Source organism: Pseudochaenichthys georgianus, chromosome 4, assembly GCF_902827115.2.
Source record: "Pseudochaenichthys georgianus chromosome 4, fPseGeo1.2, whole genome shotgun sequence".
Taxonomy (NCBI): domain Eukaryota; kingdom Metazoa; phylum Chordata; class Actinopteri; order Perciformes; family Channichthyidae; genus Pseudochaenichthys; species Pseudochaenichthys georgianus.
This window is the reverse complement of record NC_047506.1, coordinates 2,892,345-2,907,042: the sequence shown is the minus strand read 5'-3', so window position 1 is coordinate 2,907,042 and position 14,698 is coordinate 2,892,345. Positions and strand designations below refer to the sequence as shown.

The following is a 14,698-nucleotide window of genomic DNA, read 5'->3' as shown; positions in this document are numbered from 1 at the left end:
TTTTTGTTTTTTAGATTTATTTTACTGCATGAGTATATTTTCTTTTTACATTTGAAATATCTAGTGTGGAAATCAATACATCATTTCATCTGCAAACAAGGGATTAATTTACAATGAAATTAATGAAATGTTGCAGATTGTCACATTAAAAAAGCTATAAAATGAAAATGTTCACTTTTACAATATATATACCCCAGCCATCACACTGAATAATCACATCTTAAGAACAGAGCTCCTCTCTCTGATCTGCATCTCTAGTTCAACAGCGAGATGTTAGATTTGCAGCAGTGTTTGTGTCTCCGTCTCTTCGATCAGCTGTTTCCTCGCTGCACAGAGGTCACTGAGTAGAGGTCGTTTCGACGCTGAGCCGTGATCGGGATCTGCTGCCTGACGTCGGCTAAATACTGCAGATCTGAGATCAGAAGATAGAATCAGTGACTCGCTTTTTCATAACACCCAAAATAAAGAGCAGGCAACAGTGTTGGAGGTTGTGTGGGAACATGGAGGCGGACCACTCACACATCTCCTGGAACTGTACAAGATAAGGTCATATTGGGAGAAGGTTAATGCAGTTGTCAACATTATAATGGGTTAAGGAATCCCAAATACCTGCCCGGTGATGTATCTTGGGAACATTAAGGATGTTGTGATGGGAGGCGATCTATATTTGATTAAGGTTTTACTTTCAGCGAGTAAGAAAGCTATAACTAGGAATTGGCTTAATGTGAACGCTCCGACTCAGGAGCAGTGGCTGGAAATTGTTCAAGATATTTTTGTAATGGAAAAGTTGACATGTTTTGAGAATCCAAGAGAATGCATTCAATAGGAAATGGGAAAAGTGGAATATTTACATGGTTGACACCAATGAGTAAGTGAATGACTAATTCAATCCTGTCCAGCAGGGGTCGGCAACCCCTGGCACGCGGCACCGTAACCAGTGGCACACCTGGAATAAGTGTGCAAAATATTTAAATTGTATTTTCGGGTATTTTCGGATATTTTCTCTCTCTCTCTCTCTCTCTGAGTGTGTGAGGAGTTCGGTGGTGGTGAGCTGAGAGCGTGGTGAGGTTTGATGGTAACTTTTCGAAAAAGTTTTCACTTTTTTCTTCTTCTACTTTGTTCATTGTATGATTGTTTATTGGTCTTGTTTGTTGTGAGTGTAGTTAGTTTTTTCTTCCGTGAGAGAAGCGTGTTTCTCTGCAGGGATGGCTTCCTGTGAGATGCCGTCCCTGCGACACGGGGTGAGGGTGATCCCTCAGGAGAACAGTACGGTGGAGAGTGTGCTGCTGGCGGTGGGGGAGCAGGTGGGACACGGAAACATCTCCTACGCATCCCGCATGAATAAAGCTGTGGTAGTTTTGTAAAGAAGCAGGAGTTGGTAAGCCAGTTAATTGAAAGTGGCTTAAACATAAATGATGAGTTCATACAAGTGTCCCCACTGGCAGTGCCTTCTACCCGGATTACCATATCGGGAGTCCCTCCATTTATTCCTAATGAAACGCTGGAGAAAGAGCTTAAACGCTACGGGAGAATGGCGAGTGGCTTCCGCACGGTGAGTCTGGGCTGTAAGGACACCAAGCTGAAGCACGTGCAGTCTCTGCGGAGACAGGTGTTTATGTTTTTGGACAGCACATCGCAAACACTGGATGTGTCTTTCCGTATTAAATATGAGGAAGGTTTCTACATGGTGTATGCGAGTGCTGGCAGTGTCAAGTGTTTTGGTTGTGGTGATGTGGGGCACAAGAAGATCGCTTGTCCGCAGAGACTGATAGCAGCACTTATATTGGAAGGAAACATTGTGAATGAGAGTGGAGAGGGAACCAGCGGAGTTGCTAGGCCTGTGAGCGGAGCTACCGGAGCTACTGGAGCTACCGGAGCTACGGCCCCTGTTTCCGGGGCTGACGTACTCGTGTCTACAGCCGCCGGGGCCGCCGTGCCCGTGCTTGGCGCAGTCGTGTGTGCGGCTGCAGTGCCGGGGGCCGCGGTGCCCGCTCCTGCTACACCCGTGCCCGCTCCCGCTGTACCCACACCTGGTGCAGCCGTGCTTGGGGCCGTCGTGCCCGCACTCGCTGTGCCCAGTGTAGCCGTGCCTGTGCCTGTGTTGCCCGAAGCAGTGGTGCCAGGCGGGTTTATGTTTGGTCCCATGATGGCGGGTAAAGCCGCAGTTTCTGTGGGTGTTAAGCCGTTGTTTGCAGGGTTTAATATAAAAACATTTGTGGAGGCTGAAGCTCAGGTAAGGGCTGGATGTAAAGAGGGTGTGATGGAGTGCTCAGAGCAGGAGCTTCAGGTGGTCTCTGGGAAACAAGCTCAGCTGTCACAAAAACTGGAAAATGAGGCAGAGCAGGGGGGCAAATCAGCTGGTTATGATGGAGCAGATATGGAGTGTGACTCTGAATCGGATAGTGTCTCCGTGTCTGACAGTGTTTCTCAGAGTGGGGATCTCTACTCTTTTGAACAGATCCAGGAGTTTCTGGATGAAACTTTCGGGAAATCAGTAAATGTAAAAAATTATTTCCCAGATGTTGAAAAGTTTGTTAAGTCAGCCAAGACAATTCAGAGGGTTGTTGGGCTAGACTTACTTGATGAAAAAAAACGGTATCGCCTCAAGAAACACATCACTAGACTGAGGAAAGCTTTAAACAAAGGGACCGAAGTGCCTAAAAAAAGGAGTCGTAAATAATTGAATATGATCATACAGCACCGGGTGTTTCCTCCTTACTGTCTGTTCCTATCTTTTTTCTTAATGGCCTGTCTCTCTTCTCCTCACATTCAGGGTCTAAGGGTAGCCTCATTAAATATGAATGGGGGCAGAGACGCTCAAAAGAGAGCCTTAGTAACGGAAGTTATCCAACAGAAAAAGCTAGATGTAGTATTTCTACAAGAAACTCACAGTGACAGCAGAAATGAAACTGACTGGGGTCTCTGGTGGGGGGGGGGGGGGGCCGCACGTCCTTAGCCATGGGACAAATTTGAGTGCAGGAGTAGCGATTCTATTTTCACCGCTTTTAAATATAAAAATAATATCCAGCACAGAGGTAGTGAAGGGTAGAGTCATTCTAGTGAGAGCTGGAATAGATGATTTTCTGATTAGCTTTATTAATGTGTATGCACCAAACCAAGGCTCTGAGCGTGAAGAGGTCTTTAAAGTATTGGAAGAGAAAATAAGTGATATTGGTCAAGGGGAGTTTATTGTTTTGGGTGGAGACTGGAATTGTTGCACTGACTTCACTTTGGATAGGACTGGAGCTGAGCGACATCTTCAGTCTTCCTCTGTATTGTCCCATGTTGTGAAGAAAAGTGATGTGGTGGATGTGTGGAGGATGATGCATCCTACATGCAGGCAACACACATGGGTCAAAATATCAGATGGTAGAGTTAGTGCAGCCAGATTGGACAGGTTTTATTTACCCAAGGCCTTTTCTGCTAGGGTTTCAAACTGTCAGATCATCCCTGTTGCTTTTACAGACCATCATTTAGTCTTGATGGAGCTGATTTTATCTTCCAATGGAAAACCCAGGTCTTTTTGGCATTTCAATAATAGGTTACTACATGATTTGAATTTCTGTGAACAATTTAAAATGTTTTGGGCTTACTGGAGATCTAGGAAAGATAGTTTTTCTTCCCTTACTCAGTGGTGGGAGGTAGGAAAAGCCCAAATTAGGGTTTTTGGTCAACAATACACCTCCTATTCAACAGCCAACATTAAGAGAGTAGTGGAGAATTTAGAAAAATACATAATAGATTTGGAAAGTCTCTCACAAGCTGATCCACAGAAGAATGCCAGTTTAAAAGGAAAAAGACAGGAGCTTAACTCCTTCATGCAAGAAAGAGCCAAAGGAGCTTTAGTCCGAGCCCGTTTCACCAAACTCCAGGACATAGACGCACCCACTGCCTTCTTTTTCAGTTTGGAAAAATCAGTGGTAAAGAGAAAACAGATGTTGTGTCTGCGGCTTCCTGAGGGAAAGGTGACCACGGAGCCGGCTGAGATGAGGAAGCATGCAGTGGATTTCTACACGGATTTGTTCAAGGCTGATGGATGTGATGTGGATTCTGCTGCAGAGCTTCTGCAGGGACTTCCTCAGCTGAGCTCAGAGGAACAGAACACGCTCAGCTCTGAACTGACTTTTGATGAACTAACTGCCGCTGTGTCTCAGATGGCGTCAGGAAAGGCTCCTGGAATAGATGGATTATCATCAGACTTTTTTAAGCATTTTTGGAGTCTTATGGGACAGGACATTTTGGATGTTTTTAAAGAATGTTTTGAAGAAGGGATACTCCCAGCTTCCTCCAGGCGTGCAGTTCTCTCTCTGCTTCCTAAAAAGGGAGACTTGACCTCTTTAAAAAACTGGAGACCAGTGGCTCTTTTATGTACGGACTACAAAATCCTCTCAAAGGTTTTAGCAAACAGATTAAAACTTTTTATTGGTCAACTGATTGTTGTGGATCAATCATACTGTGTGCCAGATAGGTCGATGCTTGATAGTTTGTTTTTAATGAGGGATGTGTTTGACATATGTAAATTGTATGATATCAATGCTGGCATCATATCAATTGACCAAGAGAAGGCTTTTGATCGTGTAGATCACAAGTTTCTCTTTACAACACTGCAGGCTTTTGGTGTTGGGGAGGGGTTCCTGTCGTGGGTAAGGATTCTGTACCATGAAGCTTTTTGTGTAATAAAAGTGGGAGGAGGGTTGAGTGTCCCTGTGCCGGTTGGGAGGGGGATCAGGCAAGGCTGTCCTATCTCAGGTCAGCTTTACAGTATTGCCATTGAGCCTCTTCTCTGCAGGTTGAGGAGCCGACTGAGGGGTCTCTGTTTACCAGAGATGTCTCACAGCCCTCCTGTTGTTGTGTCAGCATATGCAGATGATATAAATATCATTATCCAGGGTCACACGGATGTACAGGAACTGAAGGAAAGCCTTGCCCTTTATGAAAAAGCATCTTCAGCCAAGGTCAACTGGGGAAAGAGCGAGGCTGTTTTAGTGGGCCAGTGGAGAGTAGGGGACATTCCTAGTCTTCCTGGAGGCATCAGGTGGGGTAGACGAGGGATTCAAGTCCTAGGTGTGCAGTTAGGGACTGAGGAGTTTAAAAAACAGAACTGGGAGGGAGTGCTGGACAAGGTGGAAGCTAAGTTGTCTAAATGGAGATGGTTGCTACCTCAGCTGTCATACAGGGGAAGAGCTCTGGTTGTGAATAATCTCGTTGCCTCTTCTCTTTGGCACAAGCTCATAGTGTTGGCACCACCACCAGGGCTGGTGAAGGAACTACAGCGGTGCCTTGTAAACTTTTTCTGGTCTGGACAACACTGGCTGAAGGCTTCGGTCCTGTATCTCCCTGTGGCAGAGGGAGGGCAAGGGCTCATAGACATTCAGTCCAGAACAGCAGCTTTTAGACTGCAGACTGCTCAGAGACTGCTGTACGGCAGCGGGCAGCGCTGGGTGGATCCTGCTCGGCTGCTCCTCAGGAAGGCTGGAAGGCTTGGGATGGATAAACACCTTTTCCTAATCAGGACGACTGAAGCTGACCTGACGGGACTTACATCCTTCTACAGATCCGTTCTTAACGCCTGGCAGACACTAAAGGTCACACGGACCCCGGACCAGAGACCGGGAATGTGGGTGTTCGAGGAGCCACTCCAAAAGAATGACCTCTTCCCAACTGCAACCTTTTCATCTGCAGCTTTGGGAACAAAGTTTGTTGAGGCTGGCATCACCAAGCTGGGTCATCTGAAAAGAACATCGGTTGAAACTCTTTGTCACACCATAAACATCAGGTCTTCCAGAGTGATACAGAAGATCGTTGAAGACATCATGCAGTCCCTGTCGGCGCCAGAGAGGGCATTCATTGAGGATCCTGCTAGATTGGACACTTGGAAGGAGGAGAATGACTATGGTTTTCCCTCACTCACCGTCAGTGCTGCTGTCGGAGAGTGGCAAGAGGAGCGTGGAAAACTTCTCTCGCTAAAAACACCAATTCTGGGCAGTTTCAGTTCCTGTGGGAAAAAGCAGCTGTACCAGTGCTGTGTCAAGACGCTTCACATCCGTCTTCTGGCTGAGGTCAAGGAGTCGAGGTGGAACGAGTTTTTCCCTTCAGGCTTTACCCCTAAAGGCAGGTGGAGGGTCCTGTATAAGCGTCCTGTTGAAAAACGGATGGCTGACCTCCAGTGGAGGATTATACATGGAGCTTTAGCTACAAACAGACACCGAGCTCACCTTGATCCAAGTGCTGGGGACGAGTGCCCGTTTTGCCAGCAGAGTGAAACAGTTGAGCACCTGGTAGTTTCTTGCACGCGGCTGGCAGGCTTATTTGGGCTACTGAAAGGATGGGTGGAAGGGTTAGGGGAGGTGTTTTCACTTCCACTATTTGTATATGGGCCTAGATATGTGGCAACAAAAGGAGTAACTCTCACTCTGATTAATGCTATCTTTGCAACTGCTAAACTAGCAATTTGGAGGACCAGGAAGAACCAGATGCTAGGGCAAGGCTGGACAGATGTTGTTCAGAGTGTGAAGGGTTTGGTGGCTGCTCGGCTAAAAGTCGAACATGCTTTTTACAGTGTGACCAACAACCTGCCTGCTTTCAGGACTCTTTGGGGGGTCAATCATGTGCTATGTACGACAAGGGAAGATGGTACGCTGGAGCTGAATTTATCAAATTAAAAAAAAAAAGAGAAAAAAAAAAAAAGTGGCTTTGATATGAATATTTTAAAAAAAAAAAGTCATGAATGTGATGATTTTGTAAGTTTTTAATTTAAAATGACTTAAATAAAGGTTTTATTAAAAGTAAAAAAAAGTCTCTCTCTCTCTCTCTCTCATATTGAAGGTCTTCAGACAACTTGTGCTTTATTTTACAACTGATTTGTGTGCATTATGTTTTGTTGTTCTGTTATTATTGTTGTGAAAACTCAATAAAAGCATAAGTGTAAAAAAAAGACGGAAAAAGATAGAATCAGGACAACTTTTAACGAATTTAAGAAAAAAGACACCTGGGCGATCTAATGCAATCCAATACAACGGCCCTGCATTAAAGAGGCCCTATTCTGCTTTTTGGGGTTTTAGTGCATGTCAATTGTCTGCTATGGCTAAGACGAATCATTTTCAAATATCACGCATCTGTTGATCTTCCACTCACCAATGTCTGCGTAAATGACTTCCTCCTCTGTCCCGGCCTTTGAGATCACTTCTCCCCTGAAAAGACAAATTATAACAATCACAAGTCTGCAAAAATGTATCACAAAAAACAAAAGCTTACGAGTAGTTTCACATTAGTATACTATTTCATATATCTAATCCACCACTTTTCTTTTAAAATATTCTGCAGCCCTTTCATTCACACAGCTGTTCAGAGGGTGTCTGTTTCTGTACCATGGGTTAACGACAGTGCTGTGTCCCCAGGCCACGTATGAAGAGGATTCGTCTCGAGCAGGAGACGCTGTGGCCACGTACAGCTGGTTATCCACCGCCCTGCAGGGCAAACAAAGAGAACTCTTAGGTCATAAGGCTCTAAACTTAAAATGCGCCATTCAAAAATAGTATTAAAGTTAATTATCATCACATCATTTACATGCAATCATGGTGACGCTTCTAATGCAGGACATATTGCACGTATTAATTATGAAAGGATCCAACCCGGGCTCAGACTTATAGGAAACAACTATTGGAGGGTTTCCTTTTTTCTGGTTCTCTTCCTAATCTCACTCTCTATCGAATGTTATGTAGCCATGTCTGAAGTTTGGAGTCTTTACAGTCTCATGATCCCCTCCGATGAATATTAACCTGGCTCTCTGCAGCAGCTCCCAGTGAGCCGGACCCGTGGTCATGTTGAAAGCTCCGGGATACACCAGCAGCTGGCAGCCTGAGGACACAAACAACCCATATTAACATTAAAGGGGCCTATTATACTGTTTTTCATCAATATATCACAGCTCTCAGATATATACGGAACATGTCTCTGATTGGCTCCAAACACCAAACAGATCATTGCAGCATTACCCATAATCCCCTCTGTTTCAGCCCTGTTTCCAAAGTGCTGATTCTCTGTCTGTTACTTTAGATGAAGATAAGGAGCCCCTCCCCACGCCCCTCTGAGAGACATTTGGTTACAAAGAACTCAATGGAGCTCTAGAGGAGATTCAGGTGATAAGGTGGGGGGGGGGGTTACCTTGGTTGCTGATTGGCTAATGGTTACACAAGAATCGTGATGACATCATAAAGTGGCCAAAATCTGATCAGCTCATTTTCAGACAGGTTTTTATAGAAATGGATCAAAAAGAGAGAGAATCTTTGTTCCTGAAACTTTCAGAGTCTCTTTCCACAGAGGGGACACATGTTGATGTAGAAGAGACATGAAGAAGAGGGGACACATGTTGATGTAGAAGAGACATGAAGAAGAGGGGACACATGTTGATGTAGAAGAGACATGGAGAAGAGGGGACACATGTTGATGTAGAAGAGACATGAAGAAGAGGGGACACATGTTGATGTAGAAGAGACATGGAGAAGAGGGGACACATGTTGATGTAGAAGAGACATGAAGAAGAGGGGACACATGTTGATGTAGAAGAGACATGGAGAAGAGGGGACACATGTTGATGTAGAAGAGACATGAGGAAGAGGGGACACATGTTGATGTAGAAGAGACATGAAGAAGAGGGGACACATGTTGATGTAGAGAGACATGAAGAAGAGGGGACACATGTTGATGTAGAAGAGACATGAAGAATAGGGGACACATGTTGATGTAGAAGAGACATGAAGAATAGGGGACACATGTTGATGTAGAAGAGACATGGAGAAGAGGGGACACATGTTGATGTAGAAGAGACATGAGGAAGAGGGGACACATGTTGATGTAGAAGAGACATGAAGAAGAGGGGACACATGTTGATGTAGAAGAGACATGAAGAAGAGGGGACACATGTTGATGTAGAAGAGACATGGAGAAGAGGGGACACATGTTGATGTAGAAGAGACATGAGGAAGAGGGGACACATGTTGATGTAGAAGAGACATGAAGAAGAGGGGACACATGTTGATGTAGAAGAGACATGAAGAAGAGGGGACACATGTTGATGTAGAAGAGACATGAAGAAGAGGGGACACATGTTGATGTAGAAGAGACATGGAGAAGAGGGGACACATGTTGATGTAGAAGAGACATGAAGAAGAGGGGACACATGTTGATGTAGAATAGACATGAGGAAGAGGGGACACATGTTGATGTAGAAGAGACATGAAGAAGAGGGGACACATGTTGATGTAGAAGAGACATGGAGAAGAGGGGACACATGTTGATGTAGAAGAGACATGGAGAAGAGGGGACACATGTTGATGTAGAAGAGACATGAAGAAGAGGGGACACATGTTGATGTAGAAGAGACATGAGGAAGAGGGGACACATGTTGATGTAGAAGAGACATGAGGAAGAGGGGACACATGTTGATGTAGAAGAGACATGAAGAAGAGGGGACACATGTTGATGTAGAAGAGACATGAGGAAGAGGGGACACATGTTGATGTAGAAGAGACATGAGGAAGAGGGGACACATGTTGATGTAGAAGAGACATGAAGAAGAGGGGACACATGTTGATGTAGAAGAGACATGAAGAAGAGGGGACACATGTTGATGTAGAAGAGACATGAAGAAGAGGGGACACATGTTGATGTGGAAGAGACATGAGGAAGAGGGGACACATGTTGATGTAGAAGAGACATGAGGAAGAGGGGACACATGTTGATGTAGAAGAGACATGAGGAAGAGGGGACACATGTTGATGTAGAAGAGACATGAGGAAGAGGGGACACATGTTGATGTAGAAGAGACATGAAGAAGAGGGGACACATGTTGATGTAGAAGAGACATGAAGAAGAGGGGACACATGTTGATGTGGAAGAGACATGGAGAAGAGGGGACACATGTTGATGTAGAAGAGACATGAAGAAGAGGGGACACATGTTGATGTAGAAGAGACATGGAGAAGAGGGGACACATGCTGATGTAGAAGAGACATGAGGAAGAGGGGACACATGTTGATGTAGAAGAGACATGAGGAAGAGGGGACACATGTTGATGTAGAAGAGACATGAGGAAGAGGGGACACATGTTGATGTAGAAGAGACATGAAGAAGAGGGGACACATGTTGATGTAGAAGAGACATGAAGAAGAGGGGACACATGTTGATGTGGAAGAGACATGGAGAAGAGGGGACACATGTTGATGTAGAAGAGACATGAAGAAGAGGGGACACATGTTGATGTAGAAGAGACATGAAGAAGAGGGGACACATGTTGATGTAGAAGAGACATGAAGAAGAGGGGACACATGTTGATGTAGAAGAGACATGAAGAAGAGGGGACACATGTTGATGTAGAAGAGACATGAAGAAGAGGAGACACATGTTGATGTAGAAGAGACATGAAGAAGAGGGGACACATGTTGATGTAGAAGAGACATGGAGAAGAGGGGACACATGTTGATGTAGAAGAGACATGAAGAAGAGGGGACACATGTTGATGTAGAAGAGACATGAAGAAGAGGGGACACATGTTGATGTAGAAGAGACATGAAGAAGAGGGGACACATGTTGATGTAGAAGAGACATGAAGAAGAGGGGACACATGTTGATGAAGAAGAGACATGAAGAAGAGGGGACACATGTTGATGTAGAAGAGACATGAAGAAGAGGGGACACATGTTGGTGTAGAAGAGACATGAAGAAGAGGGGACACATGTTGATGTAGAAGAGACATGAAGAAGAGGAGACACATGTTGGTGTAGAAGAGACATGAAGAAGAGGGGACACATGTTGATGTAGAAGAGACATGAAGAAGAGGAGACACATGTTGATGTAGAAGAGACATGAACAAGTGGATTTTGCATAATAGGTGACCTTTAAATGATCTGTAAAGTCAGCCCAGATTGCAGTTTGATATCCCCCTCTCACCTTGTCTACTGTACAGCTGAGCCAGCTCTGCAAACCGGATATCGTAGCAGATCCCCACGCCCACTTTACAGAACGCTGAGGGAGAATCACAGAGTGCGGGGGTGGGAGGGTTACTTTAAAAATGTATTCTACTAAAATGACTAGTCACCGGAGTAAGGTCACTTACGTGTTTCAAACATGGACAAAGTGTCTCCTGGACTCAGAGTCTCGGACTCCTGGAAACGGATTTTCCCCGGCACGTCGATGTCAAAGAGGTGAATCTGGAAGATACACATTACCTGCTGTGATCTCTGAGAACTAAACTATTCACAAACTAAGAACTGGAGTTGAAGCTCACGTACCTTCCTGTGTTTCAGGATCATTTCCCCATCAGGCCCGAACACGATGCAGCTGTTATATAACTTCCCCCCGTCCTCCTCAGGGATCGATCCTGGTGAATGAGAGAATGCCTTTTACATTAATGTGCCATTTACATACATTAAAAAAGTTTGGATTATTATTCATTTGTAATTTCAAGTGCTTCCTGTCATGTTAGGGCTTAGCTTTCTTATCTTTTAAACCGCGCGGCCCTGTTATGCACTTTGGGGTTTTCCCTGTCCTGTAGTGCGTGCTAAAGGTTTTTGTGCATGTAAATGGTCTGCAAAGGCTAAAATCCCCCCCGTCTGAAACCCTCCATTGGAATCTTTGGTTACTCCCTAAACATAGTGACATCTCTGTTACACTTGCGCTCCTATTGGCTAGCGCTCCAACACATTGTACGTGCTAGGCTAAGGGGGAGGGACAACTCTAAGCAGGTTGACCAATCACAACAGAGCCGGCCAGCTAACAAATCAGAGCAGACTGGGCTCTGGTTTCAGACAGAGGGTGAAAAGAGGTGCTGCAGCTTTTTGAACATTAAAGCACGGAGACATGTCCCAGTAGAGACACTACATACTGATATACACCTGAAGACGAGCATCATAGAGCTCCTTCAAAATGTAAATGTACCGTGGATTAAAACCCGGTTCTCTCACCTCCCACCAGGTAGACCTGGTTCTCCCGGGCTGCCTCTGACAGCAGCTCTGTGGACTCTCCGGGGATCCTCTCTGCGTACTGAGAGAAGAAGCTGGTGCCGTACGGGGAATTAAAACACTCCTGGAACGATGACGGTAGAAAATATGGGTTTCAGTTTCACATTAGCAGCTTCTGGGACTGTAACTCACTGATATGTTGCATTTAGTCCCACTCCTCACATACATTAGACAAGCTGTATCCTATTGCCCCCCGAAAAGCCAGAGATTACACTTTCGACACAAACATTCCCTGTTTTGGAATGATCAGCATCTGGGTCTGAATATAACTTATGTAGCTGTCATCCATTCTATTCATTGTAAATACTGCCATATTTTATTTTACTATATTTTTAAAGTTATTATAGTTTTCTTATAATAGTTCTCCATCTGTGTTTTTTTATTTTTGTTTTACTGTTATGTATGCACCACGACACCAAGTCAAATTCCTCGTACGTGTCAACCTACCTGTTATTAAACCCGTGTCTGATTCGGATTACAGTGCACTGGATAATGGGACCATAGAGGTAAAGGTAAATAATGACCCCCCCCCCCTCTCCTCACTGACCGGCAGCATCACCAGGTTGCTCCCCCGCCCGGCCGCCTCCTTCACCAGCCTCTTGGCTCGGCTCAGGTTATCAGCCTTCACCCCCCCCACCTGCAGCTGCACCACAGCCAGGCGAAACTCTGAGGGAACACAAAAAACACCGTGTTTATGTAACGACTTAATAACTTAATAAAAAAAAGATCTGCCACATAAGACACATTTACTGTAATACATTTAGCATTACTTTCACTAACATGTGTCAGGGTTTAAGCAGAGCAGGTTGAACAGACAAATGTTTTAAACTGAAAATTCCCTTTATTTCAAGACCAATCAGAGGACGAGACACAGCTGGGGAGGAAAACACAAGGGCACCAGGTGACCAGAATCAGACAGGAGGGAAAACAGAGAGACAGGAAGTAGAAAAAGACATGAGACAGGGGGTGACACAAGATTTTCATCGGCATAACTACACTGTAGCTATGTTCGTATGACTAAATAAAGAACCTTGAAGACCAGACATTCCCCATGGTGCCGGTGCAATATCACAGCACCAGGGAGGGCAATTTAACCTGCAACCGGTCCTGAACTGGCTTGAAAGAGAAACACAGAGAATAGCAACAGCTTCAAAAGACAAAATGCAGCAAAGCGTTAAAGCATAACAAAGATACGGGCTGAGGTTTGAACTGAGCGGTTTGTATAGACTATTCTGCACAGTTTCCATTATATTCTGTTTCTATTATATTCTATTTTATTTTCTTGTACTATTTTATCTGTTTTATTGTGTTGCACTGTTGGAGGAGCCTGTGACCTAAGATTTTCATTATCATAACTACACTGTAGCTGTGCACACATGACAATAGAAGCCTTGAAACAGGAAAACAGACAGAGCGTGAGCGTTTTAATTTAATTAAACGATAATTTCTCCACTCTTAAATCCACCCTTTTTTTACATGACATATAACAGTTATCACAATTATGTGTCTGTTTATCTGCACTTTGCTGTTAAGTATTTCTGATTAACCATTACACAAATGCTAAACTGCCGTTTGTTGTGTAGGACATGTACTTTGTACTTGCCCAGAGTATAACTTCAATGCTGCATTCATGTAAGTCACTACTGCGTCAATTAACATGAACAATATTGTAAATTCATTGCATGACACAACAATAATAATCTGATATAATGTATTACAATTATTTTAGCAGTTGCACTTATATGAGCAATTTAGCAAGGAGTTATTGAACAGTGTAGTGCAGTTTACCAACTTTCATAATTCAGTATATTACATGTATTGTAATTCGCTGTCTGCATTTGACTGTTTATGCTAAACTGCATTTCGTTTTATTAGACAACGAACATGCACATGTACTTTGTGTAAAGGGAATAAAGGGTGTGATATAATATAATAATGATAGAAGCACAACAACAACAAACATGTATACATAGGCTACTTTAAATATGTTGTCTAAATTAACCAGAAACGCAGATTAACAGTCTGAATTTCTACACACGGTGGATAACACAAAGCTGTACATGCACTTAGATTAATGCACGACTTTAAATAAGTTTAAATGAATACCATACTTACTGGACATCGCTTTAGCTAAAGTTGACATGGGTCTGTTTGGGTTCACAGTCCTAGAGCAGACAGCCGGATGTGGTTCCGGATGACACTTTGAATGTCAAAATAAGAGTTGTTTGTTTTAGCGTGTTTCTTTTTAAACAACACACAGTGATACACACATTAATAATGATAGCATATACATCTTAATTGATTGTTATTTCATCTTCAAATCGCCCTAATACTAATACTAAGGTTTATGTGGCGTTCACAACCTTTATTTTAAAGGCTAGTGGAGGAAGTGACGTCACTAGAGGGCGGGTGCTTGTCTTCCAATCGCATTTCTTTCATTGGTTCTTCTTTGGTGTTTAGAGGCATTACCACCCACTAGTGGAACCAAATAAACTGCCTTTGCAACATGTTCAGGATTTACAATTTTAAAAGAACAATATGTGGTTTTATGATGTGATTAATGTAATGCTTTATGTTATTATGGGCTGGATAAAAGCCAGTGTCAGTGGAGGTCCCGGGCCTTGTTGATGAGGCCGGTAACCAGAGATGGCAAAAGTATACACATCCTTTACTCAAGTAGA

General features: G+C 43.9%; 1 protein-coding gene across 1 annotated transcript; it reads right to left on the bottom strand.

Annotated features, from left to right (window-relative positions):
• Positions 1–12: 12 nt before the first annotated feature.
• On the bottom strand, positions 13–14,204 carry nit2 (nitrilase family, member 2). The gene is made up of 10 exons (XM_034082013.2): positions 14,133–14,204; positions 12,565–12,683; positions 11,961–12,081; positions 11,289–11,377; positions 11,114–11,207; positions 10,948–11,022; positions 7,779–7,857; positions 7,368–7,466; positions 7,135–7,190; positions 13–412 (listed from the first exon to the last, which is right to left on the bottom strand). Exons 1-10 carry the CDS (start codon positions 14,158–14,160, stop codon positions 312–314), a joined length of 861 nt encoding a protein of 286 aa, XP_033937904.1. The 5' UTR covers positions 14,161–14,204; the 3' UTR covers positions 13–311.
• Positions 14,205–14,698: the final 494 nt, after the last annotated feature.

Excerpts from the sequence above, each read along its gene's own strand:
- nit2 (XM_034082013.2), bottom strand. The coding sequence starts at position 14,160 with ATGTCAACTTTAGCTAAAGCGATGTCCA. Across the intron at positions 12,082-12,564 it reads GCAACCTGGTGATGCTGCCG|GAGTGTTTTAATTCCCCGTA; the intron begins GTCAGTGAGGAG and ends TCATCGTTCCAG. Across the intron at positions 7,191-7,367 it reads AGCACTGTCGTTAACCCATG|GGGAGAAGTGATCTCAAAGG; the intron begins GTACAGAAACAG and ends TTGTCTTTTCAG.